General features: G+C 41.8%; 1 protein-coding gene across 3 annotated transcripts in view; it reads right to left on the minus strand.

The window, feature by feature from the left end:
• Positions 1–14,596, minus strand: part of FRAS1 (Fraser extracellular matrix complex subunit 1) — a 419,525-nt gene that overhangs the window by 171,688 nt on the left and 233,241 nt on the right. For all 3 annotated transcript variants that reach the window (XM_044766202.2, XM_044766201.2, XM_014865057.3), the window contains exon 20: positions 14,269–14,412. In XM_044766202.2, coding sequence (XP_044622137.2) covers positions 14,269–14,412 — 144 coding nt within the window. The remainder of the gene's footprint in view (positions 1–14,268; positions 14,413–14,596) is intronic.

Raw genomic sequence — 14,596 nt, forward strand, 5'->3', positions numbered from 1 at the left:
AACAATCCAAGAAAATTCTGACGTACGGCAGCTCCCACTATGAAACTTTTGCTGGAGAGGGGAAAGGGGTCCCTACTGTTCTCCCCTCCTTCCCTCCACTACATCTGTAGAGGACCCTTCTCTGTTAATAACATCCCATGGCTAAAGTGTTCTCAAGGGGCTTATGTTAGACTAGACGTATTAAGAATACTATATCTTCTTTATCCATTCATCTATCACTGGGCACTTAGGTTGCTTCCATATCTTGGCTATTATAAATGATGCTGCAGTGAACATAGGGGTGCATATATCTCTTCAAATTAGTGTTTTCGTTTTCTTTGGATAAATACCCAGAAGGGAATTGCTGCACCATATGGTAGTTCTATTCTTAATTTTTTGAGAAACCTCCATACTGTTTTCCACAGTGGCTGCACCAATTTACTTTCTCACCAACAGTGTATGAGGCTTCCCTTTTCTCCACATCCTCACCAACACTTATTTCTTGTCTTTTTGATAACAGTCATTCTGACAGGCGTGAGTGGTATCTCACTGTGGTTTTGATTTGCATTTGATGATTAATGATGTTGAACACCTTCTCATGTGCCTATTGGCCATCCGTATGTCCTCTTTAGAGAAATGTTTATTCAAGTCCTCTGCCCATCTTTTAATCGAGTTGTTTTTTTGATATTAAGTTGTGTAAGTTCTTCATATATATGATATTAACTCCTTATCGGATATATGATTTGCAAATATCTTCTCCCATTCAGTATGCTGCCTTTTTGTTTTGTTGATGGGTTCCTTCGCTGTGCAAAAGCTTTTTAATTTGACGTAATCCCATTTGTTTATTTTTGCTTTTGTTGCCCTTGCCTGAGGAAACTTGTCCAAAAACATATTGCTAAGACCGATGTCAAAGAGCTGACACCCTATGTTTTCTTCTAGGAGTGTTATGGTTTCAGGTCTTAAATTCAAGTCTTTACTCCCTTTTGAATTTATTTTTGCTTATGGTGTATGACAGTGGTCCAGTTTCGTGGCTTTTGCATGTAGCTGTCCAGTTTTCCTATATAATGGAATATTAGCTATAAAAAAGAATGAAATCTTGCCATTTGTGACAACCTGGAGAAATCTAGAGGGTAGTATGCTAAGTGAAATAAGTCAGACAGAGAAAGACAAATACCATATGATTTCACTTATATGTGGAATCTAAAAAATAAAACAATGAACAAACAAAACAGAAACAGATTCATAGATACAGGAAATAAACTGGGGGTTACCAGAGTGAGGAGGGGCTGCAGGGATGGGCAAAATAGGTGAAGGGGATTAAGAGGTACAAACTTACAGTTATAACATGTTAGTCATGGGGATGTGGTGTACAGCACAGGGAATATAGTCAATAATGCTGTAATAACTTTGTACAGTAACGGATGGAAACTAGAGCTACTGTGGTGCTCATTTTGCAATGTATACAAACATCAAATCACCATGATATACACCTGAAATTAATAGGATATTGTACGTTAATTATACTTAAATTCGAAAAAAGAATATTAAGAATACTATAAGTCCATGACACCTATCATGACTAGAACTGGAGATCTCAGGTGTCCCTAGAGAAGGAAGAATGACACACCAATGTTTGTCTTTCAGCCATGACTGGGGAAGACCTTTTCACAAATTGTAAGCTTCCAAAATGCCTTTAAAAGGAAAACAAAGAAGGGGGCCAGCCCAGTGGTGCAGCAGTTAAGTGCGCATGTTCCACTTGGCGGCCCAGGGTTTGCTGGTTCGGATCCTGGGTGCAGACATGGCACCGCCTGGGACGACATGCTGTGGTAGGCATCCCACGTATAAAGTAGAGGAAGATGGGCACAGATGATAGCTCAGGGCCAGGCTTCCTCAGCAAAAAGAGGAGGACTGGCAGTAGTTAGCTCAGGGCTAATCTCCCTCAAAAAAAAAAAAAAAAGGAAAACAAAGTAGAATTTGACCAAATCAATAGTATCTAGTAGGTAGCCTCTACTTATTTATTGAATGAAAGAAAAAAAATTATTGGAGTGAAAATACTGTGAAATTGTGGGGAATTTGGAGGCCCATGAAAAGGTCGACGTAGATTGCAGCACCTGGTTTACAAAATCCACTCCAGGCCAAGAGGAAAAGGGCATGTCTTGGCTGTGTGTGTGACAATCTCCAACTGCCCTGTCAGTACAATTTGAGATAATGAAGACAGAAATATCCCCATGGCCAGCCAGATGTATTAATTATACAATCTAAACATAATTAAGAGGTTGTGAGCCCCGTCTCCAGGCACTGCGGGAGGTGACTATGCATCCTGGGGAACTGCTATGATACCAGTCACTTCACCTACAGTAAAATCTATGGGCATATTTTCCAAGAATGAAGCTGATTTAGAGGCAAGTCTTGAATTCCTCTTGGTAGGTGGTGACCATCTGACAAATCCTAATTCAGATCCTTGCTGTACCCACACTGTAGGAACACAATCGTCAGAAATTATGCCTTAGAATGGCAGTATTTTCAGAGAGACAAATTCACAATATAGTGAATTCCCCTATAACCCTCTTTACCCCACCTTCCACTCCCATTCCTCCCCACAGGTAATATTTGAAACAATTTCACAGGATACACTAGAGGAAGTTTATACTGTCACCACTTAATTTGTACCAGGACAGCAGTTACTAGAATAGGAGAATTGAGTTTCCAACCCAGCAATCTAGCAGCCTCTGCAAGGATTAAAGTCCCATCCTAAAAGCCCCATCTGTGCACTAAGCCTTTGCATCTGACCTTCCTGTCTGTAATCAAAAAAAGAGGCTAACCTCGAATATGTCTAAATGGTGAGTGTATGTCCATTAAGGCTTAGAAACAGGGCCTATTCCAGAGGCCGTCTCTCAGAGTATTTCCATTGCTACTCAGTTAAGTAAATCTTTATTTGTCACTATTTCAATTACAGTGAAGAGTCTTTAAATATAAGACTCATTAAGGATGACAAAGAAGAGAGACCCAGGATATGTTTATGCTTAGCCTGTTTCAGATTACTGGTATATAATAAGCATGTGGTGGTGGAGAGGGCAGATGGAATTCCAGTTGTTTGAATATGTGGCTGCTTGCTAACCAACCCAGTGAATTAGCACTTTAAACAAACAAATTAATGAACACATTACAAGGGGGCCTGGAAACGGAGTATTAGCTGGAGCAGAAATAAATACATTTCTTGTTTTTAAGCAAGCAGAGGCTTCCATTTGTTTTCTAAGTATGCACAGCATGCAGACACACTAAAAATTTAAATAGATAAAAAATTAATATTTTGATTCAGTAGCTGCAATATCCTCTAATATGTCACCCTGGAGCTGTGAGGAAATTACATGTGGTCATCACTGTGTGATGCTTTCTTCAAATCACAAAGGCTCCGCTCTGAGGATCAGTGAGGATTACCCACAATCATGATGGATGGAAGCACACAGCAGTAAAATGACTTATTTCATGTCTTTGGAGCAAAGTCAAAAAAGCTTGAAGATATTAAAGTAAATGTGTACTGTCGAAGCAATGGCTTTGAATGCTGGTTTTATGGGGTATTGACTCCTTAGCTGATAAATAATGACCTATAAAGACAAATTTAGACACACAGTGAGATTTTTAATAATGTCCTGTCAGTTGATTAGGTTCTTAATGCAACCACATTAAATGCATTTGGAAGTGCTTAAAACAATCAGCACTTGTAGTTGTTCCTCATCAGGTGAAAAAGAAATCATTTCTTGCCGAAACTCAGGGCCCTTAGGGTGTGTAGAGAATTCGAAGTCTGATGCCACTTTTAAAACTGATGGGGTTCTATGTGTGGGAAAGTACAGAAGGAATCCAGAAAACAAAATGGATGGCAGAAGAGAACTAAGTATCTTCTCTTCCCCTTTTGATCATTACTTTGGTCCTAGCCCACCCATGAGCTCCTATAAATCATGTGTTCTTTTGTTTGAGGCTCTAAATTAGTATGAAACCATAAAACAAACAAAACTTCCCCTTTTTTCAGTGTCTGTAGCTATTGTTTTATCCTGAAAAAACCAACCAACCAACCAACAACAAAAAAACCCACTACAGTAGACTGACCTTAACATTATAGGACAGTGATTTCTACCCAGTGTTGACAAACTCACAAATGTGTGGAGAAGGCTGCAGCAGGACCCAAGGAGACAGCCAGACAGAAGAAGGAGGGGGTGAGAGGCAGAGTCAGATGTAAGAGCAAAGTCTCTCTCCTCAGTTTTGGTGCCAGTACTTGCTGCCAACAAGAGGACATGAGCACTACTCCCATCCATGTATCTCGATGCTTTTGTACCTAGCCTCCCATCAGTTTATGTTTACTCTTGGTTTACCTCTAAAGTAGAAAAATGCTCACTTCAGTTAACATTTATGGAACGTCAGTTGGGTGTGAGGCACATGAAAGTTACTGCAGGAGACAGAGCACTGAGTCAGACTCTGACCCTTCCCTTGAGATGTTCATAACAAGTCTACTGCCAGAAGCAAACCACACCTAAAATGCAATAGGTGTCTAAGGAGGACCAGAGAATATTCTACCCAAAGGGAACAAGAGGGACTCAAACTTTGCAAGATGTGGCAGTGATTACAATGTGGAGTAGGGGTAGGGAGGAAACAGGTGTCACTCAACTGTTTTGAATTACACTGATTGAAAAATCAGTAGTGGGTGGAAATAAAGTCAGGCGAAGGACGAAAAGGACCTGGTAGGTGGGGGGAATGAAGACACGGGCTTTCTTTGGAGCTTTTTGAGTACGGTGTTCCTGTGGATCAGATGTTCAGAAGGTAGACAGACAGAAATGAGGGCCTGAGATGCTCATCACGTGTGCACTTGAGATGGACTCTAAGGAGAAAATAGAAACAAGGATTGGATGAAGGCTGTGAAAGACACTAAGGTCCTAGAGGAAAGGGAATCAGGGAGGAAGAAGACAGGGAAAGATAAAGAGGGAAGGAGGGAAATGAAATGAGCAAGCAGAAGAGGAAATATCTGACTGGAAAGATCAGCTGACGAAGGTGATGGCGCAGACGGGCTCTGGGTCACAGAACGAGGGCCTCCCTGGGCCAGGGTGAGGGAGCTTCTTTCTCAAAGGAAGGAATGAGGAAAAAGAGGTACCTAGAAGATACACAGACATTTGAGGAGAAGAGGTGAGGAAGTTTTTTGCTGTTGTTCTTTTTATCAGATTATGTTGATCACCTAAATAAAAAGAAAGCAAAGCCGTAAACCGCTCTGAGTGAGATTTGACTTGAGGGTAAGTGTGGCGAGTGCATATGGAAAGGCCATGGTGGGCAAGATGACGAAGCATCAAAAAGAGTTGCAAATAATATGACTGCCAAGAAGCAGAGAAGGTCTTATTGGAACTAGATCAGGTGATGCAGAAGGATGACACAGCGTTCACATGTGTGTTCTTGAAGTGGCACTGCTTCAAAGCCCAGCTCTGCTGCTTACTAGCTGTGAAACATTGGGCAAATTGGTTAATGTCTCTAATCTCAGTCTCTCAGGCTATAAAATGGAGATGGCACTAATCACAGGACTGACCTCCTGGGGTTGCAGTCAGAATTAAACGAGGTAATGTCTGTGAGGGGCTGGCACATAGTAAGTGGTTAATAAACATTAACTATCATTCTTTATCTGTAGTAGGTCCAACCAGAACAGACACTGTATACAGATGATAGTGCTTACATCTAAGTCATTGTTTTTCCCTATCACATGTAAACCACAGTGATTTACGCATGTGTAAGAAAAGTAGGGTGACTGTAGCCTTGGCAATTTTGCTATCTTTAGCACTGAGGAGGATAACCTGCGGGTCTAAATTCTGTTGTGTTCTTTAAGCATAGACCCTTAGAAGTCTGCTCTGCAATTCCGGCCCTGGCCTGTAGTTCTCATGAAAACAACAGCAATCCTGACTTCAGTGGGAGCCCTGCCAAGCTGAAAGCTTATAACATAAGTGAGGTCTTTTTGTCATTACTAAAGCTAGGTAAGATATTGTTTAGTAAAAGTCACATGAAGGAGAAAATACAAGTTCTTTTTTTTTTTAATTTAGGAAGGCCTCAATTTAAGCATAGATCATGTTTTTTTTCTCTGAAAGGGAAAGTTCAAAGAAAAGAAATGCCTTGAAACATTCAATCATCTTTCCACGGAGTGTGGTCTCTTAAAGCACAAATCAGGAGAACAAGGAAGAGACAATCATTGAAACTTCTGGAGAGAGACTGGGTATGCAATTCAAGTTCAGGCAACAGGAGATAGGGCGACAAGATGAGAAATAAGAAAAGAAAGTACGTTGTAGAAAAAGATAAGGAAACTAAATAAGTGTTAAAAAAAAAAAAGAAGACACAAGAAAATTGAAAAAATACAGAGATTGAATAGGACCAGATAGAATCAAGTGGGATGTGAAAAGGAAGAGATAAGGATAAAAATGGGTCACACAAGGAAGAAAAATCCTTGATGTAATTACCGTACGATGCATTCAGAGGGTATTAGAGTATACATTAGGACGCCAGACTTGACTCATTCATTCACCAAACATTTCTTGATCACCAACTAGGCGCCAGCTAGGCACTGTACTGAGCTTATTTCGAATTCTGCAGGAAGATTTCTTGGCATGATCAGAAGAAAAGATAAGTGAGAAAATCCTTTGAAAATTATACAACTCCACAAACGCATCATTACTGCTATTAACAATAACATGAGAAACAGACCTCGTCCCAGCTGAAGCCTTAGGAAGCCATCCTTAACCTACCATGGACCACGTCATAAATCTATCTCCTGATTGTTATCGCCCAGGTCCACAACAGGAAACCGGTCAATCAAAGTAAGTCACACAAACATAATGGAATGCTATTTAGTCATTAAAAATGATACTTATTGAGGGGCTGGCCCCGTGGCTGAGTGGTTAAGTTCACGTGCTCCGCTGCAAGCGGCCCAGTGTTTCGTTGGTTCGAATCCTGGGCGCGGACATGGCACTGCTCATCAAACCACGCTGAGGCAGCATCCCACATGCCACAACTAGAAGGACCCACAACGAAGAATATACAACTCTGTACTGGGGGGCTTTGGGGAGAAAAAGGAAAAAATAAAATCTTTAAAAAAAAAAAATGATACTTATTGGTGTACCTAAAACATGACTAATAATGATTGATGTACAACTGTAATTTCACAAGGTTGTTAACTATCATAATCTTAATAAAAAAATGGCACATATGGATTCTTCCAATATTTGCCAACACGTGGAAATATATAAATTAAAAGTGATATTTAAGAAAAGTGAGCAAAGAAATACATAGCTGTAGACTAAAACTATTAAAAAATGCAACTATGTACCCATTGAAAAAGATTAAACGAGTGACATAAATTATTTAAATTTAGTATGCATTAATGTTTTTCTTTAAAGTTTATTCATTTAATAAGGATATATATAATAAGAACACACGGCAGTCTAAACAGCTTCCTTAGCATTGGAAACAGACTAGCAAGTTCTTACAACTTTTCCCAACAGTGCCTCTCCGAGCCATCTTGTCCTGCCAGTCCCTGATAATCCACGTTTTAATCTGCCAATCAAAAAGTCATTCTTGAGTCCCTGTTGCCATAATCAACTGTATTTGGCATCACAGAGTACAAGACAATGGTTAAGTACATGGATTCTAGAATCACATGCTCTAGGTTCAAATCTTGGCTCTATCTTTCGACTTCTGCCATTTTGAGCAAGTTACTTAACCTTTCTGTGCTTTGGTTTCTTCATATGTAAGATGGAGATACATTAGTACCTACCTTGGAGGATCATCATTAATATATTAAATGGCAAAATGCATTCAAAGCAATTAGCACTGTGCTTGTCACATAATAAGCCCTCAGAATAGTCACCTGTTATTAGACACCATGAAAAGATCACTCACAGGGAACACGAGCTAGTCCATGCCAAGTGCTAGGTAATTGGTAGCAACAAGAAGCATACTAGGAATTACAATGTGAGAGATGCCAAGAGGAAGCCGGTCCTAGAAGGGAAGGAATCTGAGCCAGACTGTGAGGGATGGATGGGTAGGATTTTGACGATCAATATAAGGTAGTAACTGCTACACGTTTATGGTAGCAGTTTCCTTCCTTTCAGCTTATAGCCACAGGAGCAGCTACAGCAAGACGTAGGGCAGTGCCAACCCACCCTCCCACATGTAGAAGCCACCGTAAAACAGAACTGGCTTTCACCTCTCTGCGGCAGAAAGCTGGTACACGGGCTCGTTCAGCGCTCCTTCCCAGCTCCTTAATTGCATTCAACTTGAACTGTCTTTTTTCATTACTCACTGCTGCAATTCTATCAGCTTATTCCAAAACAAGGATTTGTTGCTCTTTTAATCTGTGCGTTTCAACTTTTCACCACTTTTTTTACGGCCCTCTTTCAGAAATGATGACAATGAATGGGGAAAATCATGGAAGGGACTCAAAACGTTTTTTTTTTTTTAAATGATTTGGAAGAAAAATGTTAACAGGCTTTCTAATCAGTCAACAAATAGCTTCACTCATGTTCAGAGAGCAAACACTTCTCAGACCCGACACCGGAGGAGAATTACCGATTGCTCCTCTGTGCTGTTCAGCAGACAAGAAAGTGGCCAACCTGAGCCTCCTCGGTGCCCCCTCTGCTTGCTCACAGAGAAAAGAAGGCAGGCAGGCAGGGAGGGGACAGAGGAATGGAAGGCAGGAAGTCTGCAATCGGAGTACAGGCTCATTATTTCACTTTACCTTCAGGGAGCGCCAACAAATTGTCCAATATATTAACATCAGTTAGTGCAGAGCTTCCAAAGGCTGTTCTGCACACCACTGGTCAGCTCTGTGAGGGGCTATAATCAACAAAGGGGAGGGGTCTGCAGCTAAATATTTGGGAAATGATGTCCAGCCTCCTTCATCTCAGAGATTCACAATGCACATCTGCTTATTTAAGGTTCTGAGAAATCCTGCAATAAAGAAGTGTGCTTAACTTTATTTAACCAAGAGCTTCCGAAATCTCCTTAGCTAGGAGTCTTTTTTGCACGCAACACTTATTAACTATCACTAACAACTTGAGTAGCCCGGAATACAATACGAAAGCACTCAGAGCAATATTTCTTTACTGACACTTGTCTTCTTTTGCTTTCATTTTTGGCACAGATTTACAAAGAAAGTGAACCCGCATTTAAAAAATTACTGCATAAACAAACACATTTTTAATTCCCCAGAATTCTACCACCCTAACAAATCAGCCGTTTAAAATATTCCAGTCTTGAGGGGCTGGCCCAGTGGCGCAGCGGTTAAGTGCGCACGTTCTGCTTCTCGGCAACCTGGAGTTCGCCAGTTCGGATCCCGGGTGCGGACATGGCACCGCTTGGCAAAAGCCATGCTGTGGCAGGCGTCCCACATATAAAGTAGAGAAAGATGGGCATGGATGTTAGCTCAGGGCCAGCCTTTCTCAGCAAAAAGAGGAGAATTGGCAGTAGTCATCTCAGGGCAAATCTTCCTCAAAAAATAAAATAAAATAAAATATTCCAGTCTTCCCCTCTACAATATTACTCTCAGTATTATCTCCTTTTCTACATAAGAACTCAACAGTACAGGCATCCCATGAGGCATTCTACAAAGCCCAAGGCATTTCTTTATGGATCTGCATTTGGATATTTCTCCCTCATGTTTTCTTTTTAATTCCCACCCCCTTCTAGGAACAGAAAAAGGTTTCGGCTAAGAAAGACAAATGGAGAAAGCACCCCAGGCTTTGGAATTTCGGGATAATGTTGCTGAGATGTGGGCAAAATATAAAGAAAAAAAAATCTATGAAGAAAAAACTTGGCTTTCCATAGCACTTAACCATGTCTGCTGCAATCTTATCCACTTTCGCCTCTCACCCCAGTTCATTTATCTTTGTTGAAAACCTTCAGCCCTGGTCTAACTCTCACAAACTGTATATTTGCTTTGATAGACTTGGAGGAAAAAACCCCACACATATGACACCTCCGTATGTGATAACACATGGAGGTTACTGGACCTGTTCCCAGGACGTGTTTCTTCTTGTCTGTGTGATAGATTAGATGTAATTTTCTTTCTTAAACAACTAAGTGCAATTAAGACGTCTCTGATGATGATCCTAGGTACACCTCAGATACAGAATAAATACCGTGAGTAAATCCTACCACCCTGCAAAGCTCAGATGCGACAGAGGGAGCAGAGAGGTCCTCCCCGTCCTTGCTCTGTGCTAGGGCTGCCCAAGCGCAATGACTATACATTCCACTGATGACACCATATGGGGTGCATTATCTTTGCTTTGTCTATCACCACAGGGCTCCTCCTAACACCTTCCTGAGTTTAGATAAAAGTCACTGAAATGTTCCATGAGGGTAACTCTGACCTGTCTGCAGCAACACTTCAGTTAAAAAAAAAAGTTCCAGGACTTTAGGCTCAGGGCAAAATGAAGACAGCATCTGAGTTCCTGGTGGCTACAGGAAAAATCCGTGTTCATTTAGACCTTCAGCCTCCCCTGGACAGCCTCCCCTGGACGTCCAACGGTCACCCGTTAGTCAACTTGTCCACATTCCAACACATTCTCTTCCTAGTCCCATTCCTCAAATGTACTTGACCAGAAACCTGGAAATCATCCCGAAAACTCCCTCTCTCTTAGCCCCTAGGGCTAAAAGATTGCCAATTTCTGTTGCTTCTATTAGGTTGAACCATGTGAACCTGCCGCTATTTGACAATTTGTGCCCACAAAACAGCAATCTCACACAGGTCAACCTAATATATAATTAATACTTAGTGAAGCCCTGCCCCTTTCTCTTCAGCTCCTCAGCAATTTTCTCACTAAAGGGCTTGTCTCATCTGGATTCCTACAACTACTTCCTAAAGTTCTTTCTGCTCCAGTCTTGTCTTCTTTTTTCTTTTTGGAGGAAGATTAGCCCTGAGCTAACTGCTGCCAATCCTCCTCTTTTTGCTGCGGAAGATTGGCCCTGAGCTAACATCCGTACCCGTTTTCCTCTACTTTATACGTGGGACGCCTACCACAGCATGGTGTGCCAAGAGGTGCCATGTCTGCACCCGGGATCCGAACCGGCAAACCCCGGGCCGCCGAAGCGGAACGTGCGCACTTAATGGCTACACCCCTGGGCTGGCCCCAGTCTTGTCTTTTTCTACATAATCTTCTTCAGATCTTTCTCTTCACAGAAATGTAACCGTGACTCTCCCTTCCTTAAAAACCTTCAAGAGATCCCCACAGCCTTGATGACAAAGTATGTTATCTTTAAACAGAATACACAAAGGCCTTCATGACATGGCCCTGCTTCCTTCCGCTTCAGTCCCACCACTCCCATACTCAGGGCTGGCATTCTACTCTTTGTTGGTGCCTGAATAGATAATATTCTTTGGCCCATTTTCTAGAATGCTCTCCCCTCTAAATCTCCAAACCCCTCTACTTCTCACTCATCTTTCAAAATCACCTGAGTTACCACATGCTCCAGAAAGCCTTCAGTGCCCACTCCATACACACATACCTCCTTCAGTGTAGGTCAGGGTCCTGTCCCACAGGCTCATCTCATATCCACAGCAATATCATATTCAACACACAGCCCTTTCCTTCACTACACTGTATGTTTCTTGAATGTAAGCACCATATCTCATTCATTTGGGCATCCACAGAGCCTAGCACAGTGCCTGGCATGGAGCATGTGCTTAGTATATGTTTTATGAAGCCTAAATGAATGAATGCACTACAGTGCTTCAGAGAGAAGTGGGAAGTGTTTAGAAAGGACATATATTTATTGAAAAAGTAAACTTTGGGGTCAGTGCATTTCTCTGAAAGATCGACAATTGAAATTACTGGCCAAATTTTTCTGTAACAAATACTGATGTACCAATCTCTATTCAAGAATAGATTTCCAGCACCAGACAATGGCTACCTTATTTAAAACCTTTACTTAATATACTTTATTCCCAGGACAGCCAAGGTTTGTCCCTTAGTGGGACCGGCTCTTCTTGGGCTGAGGACTTCCAGAGTCATTTAGTCTAGTCCTATGATTCTTTATTCTAATGGCCCACTATTAGCCTTAAAAAATTAATGCAACTCTAATAACCTAATTTACTATCAAAGAGGGCTCTGGACATTTTAGAGAACAGAGCTCATTAAAAGTTAAATTTTCCAATCTCCTTATATAAACATTTATTTATAAAATATGCCCCAGCATAAAATTTTCAGGGTCCACACGCAGAATAGGTTGGAAATAGAAAAGCCATCCTGCAGGTCCAACCTTCTAACCCCTCTCTCTGACTACAATCTCTCCTTGCTCCAGTCCATCCCCCACACAGCTTGCAGATTTCCTACCTATAACACACTCTTAGTCAAACCACAGTCCTCTCCAAAACTCTCAGGGCCCTATTGCCCACAAGATTCAGTCCAAACTTTTAGTCCTAGAACTTTGGGTTCTCTGTACTCTATACTCCAACTTAAATTTCCCACCTCTTTCATCTAATATGCCTTAATACAAACCATGTTCTTCAGCAAGGTTGGAGCACTCACTGGCCTTGAATGGTACATATGTTCTACCCTCTGGACGCGCCTCCTGGTGGACCACACCTGGAACACCCACCTGACTCCTTCTGTCTAACTGAATCCTAGCTACTCTTCAGGAAGAATTTTAGGTTCTACCTCCTCCACAACACTTTCCATATTTTTTGAAGTCCTACAACTCATACTGCCTATTGGTGTTATTATCCACAAATTGCTTTGTACTATTTGTTAACCACACTTGTGTCTTTGGTTCATCTCCTTAAGTAGCCTGGAAGATCTCTGTGTCCCCTCAAACAGCAGTTCAGCACCTTGTGCTCAGTGGGTTCTCAGAAAAGATCCACTAATGTGCTTCAACAATGTCAGGAAACTCTTAGTTCTCATGGTAGCTGCCCCTTCATATCCTAAAGTAAGAATCAGTAGCTGAACTCAAGCTTACAAACTATAATAACAGTCAGCCCCTGCCATCCCCAGGTTCCTCTTCAAGGGTAGGCACTAATGCCTCCCATTTGCCCACTTCCCAAGTCAGTCCTGACTACAACTGCAGTACGGACAAAAGGCCCACACCCTACAGCAAGTGCGGTATCTCATTAGTCTCAAGCCCAGAATCTGTGAGCTTCTACTTTTTGTTGCCCCTAAAATGTCTGCAGTCTTTATAATTGGGTTTTGCCTTGAACCCAGCATTTTTTAGCTGCAGCCCTGCTCTTGACAGTTCAGTCTTCGTAGGGTATAGACCTTGGACCCCAATGCTTAGTCTTTAGCTAAGCTCATGTGCAAAAAGGAATGGATCACCTAGGACATGGCACTACCAGCCACAACTGGCCACAATTCCTCCCTGCCCAGGGACCAACCCTACAGCCAGGTCAGCATGCAACCAACCAGAGACTAGCTTTCTCACCTTTCCCCCTTGCCCAGTGGCATCCCAGAATGCCTCCTGGTCAAGCCCTGCAGAGCTGTGATAACAGCTGCTGTAGGCAAATCTCTTCAAGTTTTTCTGATAACTTGGATAATAGGCCAAGAAATATATAACAACCCACTAGTCTGTAAATCCCTCTCTCCAACCTGTAAGCTCTTTGAGGGCAGGGTCATTGTCCTATTCATCCTTCTTTCTTTTCTTTTTTTTTGTACTCTGAGGATCTGACCATTAGTAGACACTTAAAGATATTTGCTGCATGAATGGATGGACGAACACAAACACTGGATGGCTTCCGCATCACTATCCAAATTCCAGGCTGCTTTCCTAATTTATTTCTTTTTGAGAGCTGAGTTCTAAAACGAAGAGGAAAAATCCCATCTCCTGAAATAACTCATTTACTTTTAGGTTAATCTCCCTAAATTTTTGTGCCTGGGGCTGATGGCAAAGGTTCTCCACAGCAAGAGACAGGAGATAATGTAGACAAAAGGGAGAGAGTCTTCGGAGTGATTGTTTTAAAGAAACATTTTTCTCTCTTAAATTGAAGGGCACCACATGCAAACAAAGTCCTATTATCATCACTTCGATCTTCATTAATATAAGGTTCTACTTTTTTCACGAATTGCAACAGAGTTATTAGAAGACACCATTTGAATCCACAAATATTTACTCAGTGTCTGACAGGGGGTGGTGGAGTGATTCCCAGATATGAGACAAATGTCTCCTGAACAAGAGCTCTTAATCTGGTGACAAAAGACAAGTATGAGAGCCTTCTTAAGCTGGTATGAAGAACCCTAGCCTCTGACCAGAGATTTCTGAGACTATGGAGGAGGTTTCACTCACCAGCACAGTACCCCACAAGGTTGAAGAACTGCTCTTCTCTACAGCTGGTTCTGCATTTTCCACCAACAAGAGTGACATAAGGGTGACAGGAGATGCAGTCAGACTCCGAGGGGCCGTGGCACTGCCTGCAGGTGGGGTGGCATTCTAGGGTAAAAAACAAAAACCAGGATTGAAATTATCAGCTCAGCATGTAAGGACATGAAGTATTTAATGCACTCCACAAATTACATTAAGAGTAGACCTCAAACACTACTCAACTTTTGCAGATTCCTGAGTAGGCCTGGCACACCTTAGGCCTGACCCAAGAGACTGCATTTCTGGCGTCAAT

The sequence above is a fragment of the Equus asinus genome, chromosome 3 (assembly GCF_041296235.1).
Source record: "Equus asinus isolate D_3611 breed Donkey chromosome 3, EquAss-T2T_v2, whole genome shotgun sequence".
Lineage (NCBI taxonomy): Eukaryota > Metazoa > Chordata > Mammalia > Perissodactyla > Equidae > Equus > Equus asinus.